The 1,984-nt window shown below is 44.8% G+C and overlaps 1 protein-coding gene across 1 annotated transcript; it reads left to right on the forward strand.

Annotated features, from left to right (window-relative positions):
• Nucleotides 1-407: 407 nt before the first annotated feature.
• On the forward strand, nucleotides 408-1,168 carry CORC01_00084 (uncharacterized protein; the record flags this gene model as incomplete). The annotated part of the gene is made up of 3 exons (XM_022611742.1): nucleotides 408-630; nucleotides 690-774; nucleotides 847-1,168. 3 exons carry the CDS (start codon nucleotides 408-410, stop codon nucleotides 1,166-1,168), a joined length of 630 nt encoding a protein of 209 aa, XP_022481747.1.
• Nucleotides 1,169-1,984: the final 816 nt, after the last annotated feature.

Below are 1,984 nucleotides of genomic sequence, written 5' to 3' on the forward strand. Positions count from 1 at the left end.
ATTAGCTAATCAACTTGCACTGTGCGACTTCATCACTAAAGGAAGCCCGTACATAAAATATCATGACACTCTTCTGGGCCGCTGCGGTTCGTCGCTTCAAGGATCTTGCTGAATATTATTTTACCTCAACTAACAGCTTTCCAATGTGGGAGACATTCTATTAAATGAGGAAAACAGTGCAAATATATCCGTAGATCTCTCCATTTCAGGTCCACTGTAGGAAATTGGGATTCGGGCCTCCCGGAACCTAGTTTTCAACATCTTGAACACTGACCTCTTTGCCTTGCTTTTTTTGGAAAGTTATAAGTACAGAGCTTGAGACTGGCACACAGCGGTAAGACTCATTCGCCATCATCAAAACAACTCATCTTGTCAGATTTCACAGTTTTCTTAACTGCGTCGCAATCATGGTTTACAAGTCTTTAATCCTCCTTCCCTTTATTGCTAGCGCCGCTCTCGCCAACCCCCTCCACAGCGTCTTACAACGTCAGGAAGCCGGGGATAATGTCACTTTTGCTGTCACTGCAGTCAGATACAGTGGAGAGGGCTGCCCTACTGGGTCTATCAATGGGACCCTCGATCCCAGTGGCAACTTTGACGTGTTCTATGCTGCTCTGAACACCACAATTGGTAGGTTTTTCAAAATGGCCTGTTTAAGTCTCACAATCATCACTAACATTCAATTTCAGAGCCTGGAGAGTTCAAGGAAAAGATCAAGTGTCAGATCCAAGTCGATATCCAGACAGCTGCTGAAAGACAGCTGGTCGTTTTGAGGTAAGGGAAAGATCTTTACAGGCCGTGATCTTGAAACGGTCAAATTCTACATTTAGACTGACAATATTGCAGCGGCACTTTCACGGGATACGTCTTGTTGACCGAAGGTGCCTGGGCTAAGTACGAGAACCAGTACAAGTACGCGGGAAACCCGGGAACGATCAAAATGGAATGGCCTTTCAAAGCACCCATTAATGCCGTAACCAAGTTCACTAACACCCTTTCCACCGAATTTCGCTCTGGCTGCAACTCTACTGGAGGCAAATTCACTCTCATCATCAACAACTACTTGAGTATGAGTAATGATGGAAAGGGAGAGGGTCAGATCTCTGTTACGGAACTCGATGGCGCCGTTAAACAATCAACAAAGTTGACGACATTGCCGTGCCCTTAAAAGGAAGTAGCCTCGCTGCCACTCATAGGTACAAGAGAGACAGACCGAGTGGAAAGAGGCTGTCTTAAGGCCAGTGGCTTTGGTGTCTTCTCTTTTTCTGAAGACGATTTAAGTTCTAGTTCAACGCGGATCGTGTGAATAGGATGAAGATCACCTACTCATTCAATTTCTTTCTCTCCGTACAGAACAGCACGCGTCGTCCAACGTTGTGCTTGGATTGTTCGATCCTCCTGTATCTTAGGCATTTATCTAACTAAATTTGCCCTTGTAGTCAAGTCCCTGTCCCCTTTTCTAGCTGCACATGCACAGTCAGCGTAGAATCCCAAATCTTACAGGATGATAATGACGTTGGATAGAAAGAACAATGAACTGCGAGGGGCCTTGGGATCGGGTTAGCCGGCCGCGTTAATTCCCTACCTCAAACCCAGTCTAACATTGCGTTCTCAGATCTCCATTATATAGAATGTTATCCGGATAGTGTAATTAATATCTTAGAAAAGGATTGGCCCACTCATGCGGGCGAAAGTGGCAGCCTGCATGCCTAGGTACCTGATAAGGCTATTATTATATCCCATCTTGCGAAAGGGACGCAATTACCAGTGCTTGACTTCCAGCTTGTTTTCTATTTTTTTGAGAATTAAATAGTCATACAAGTAGACCGCTGTTATGAAAAGAGCTAATACAGCGACAATAAAGGGCATGGATACTATGTGAGACAGATGAGGGTGTATCTAAGGTCATGTCAAAGAGACCCTTCTAAATGCCGCCGCTTAGATAGAAAACAGACCACAACTATGATGCCGATTGCTATAAGCT

This window comes from Colletotrichum orchidophilum, assembly GCF_001831195.1.
Source record: "Colletotrichum orchidophilum strain IMI 309357 chromosome Unknown Scaffold_1.1, whole genome shotgun sequence".
Lineage (NCBI taxonomy): Eukaryota > Fungi > Ascomycota > Sordariomycetes > Glomerellales > Glomerellaceae > Colletotrichum > Colletotrichum orchidophilum.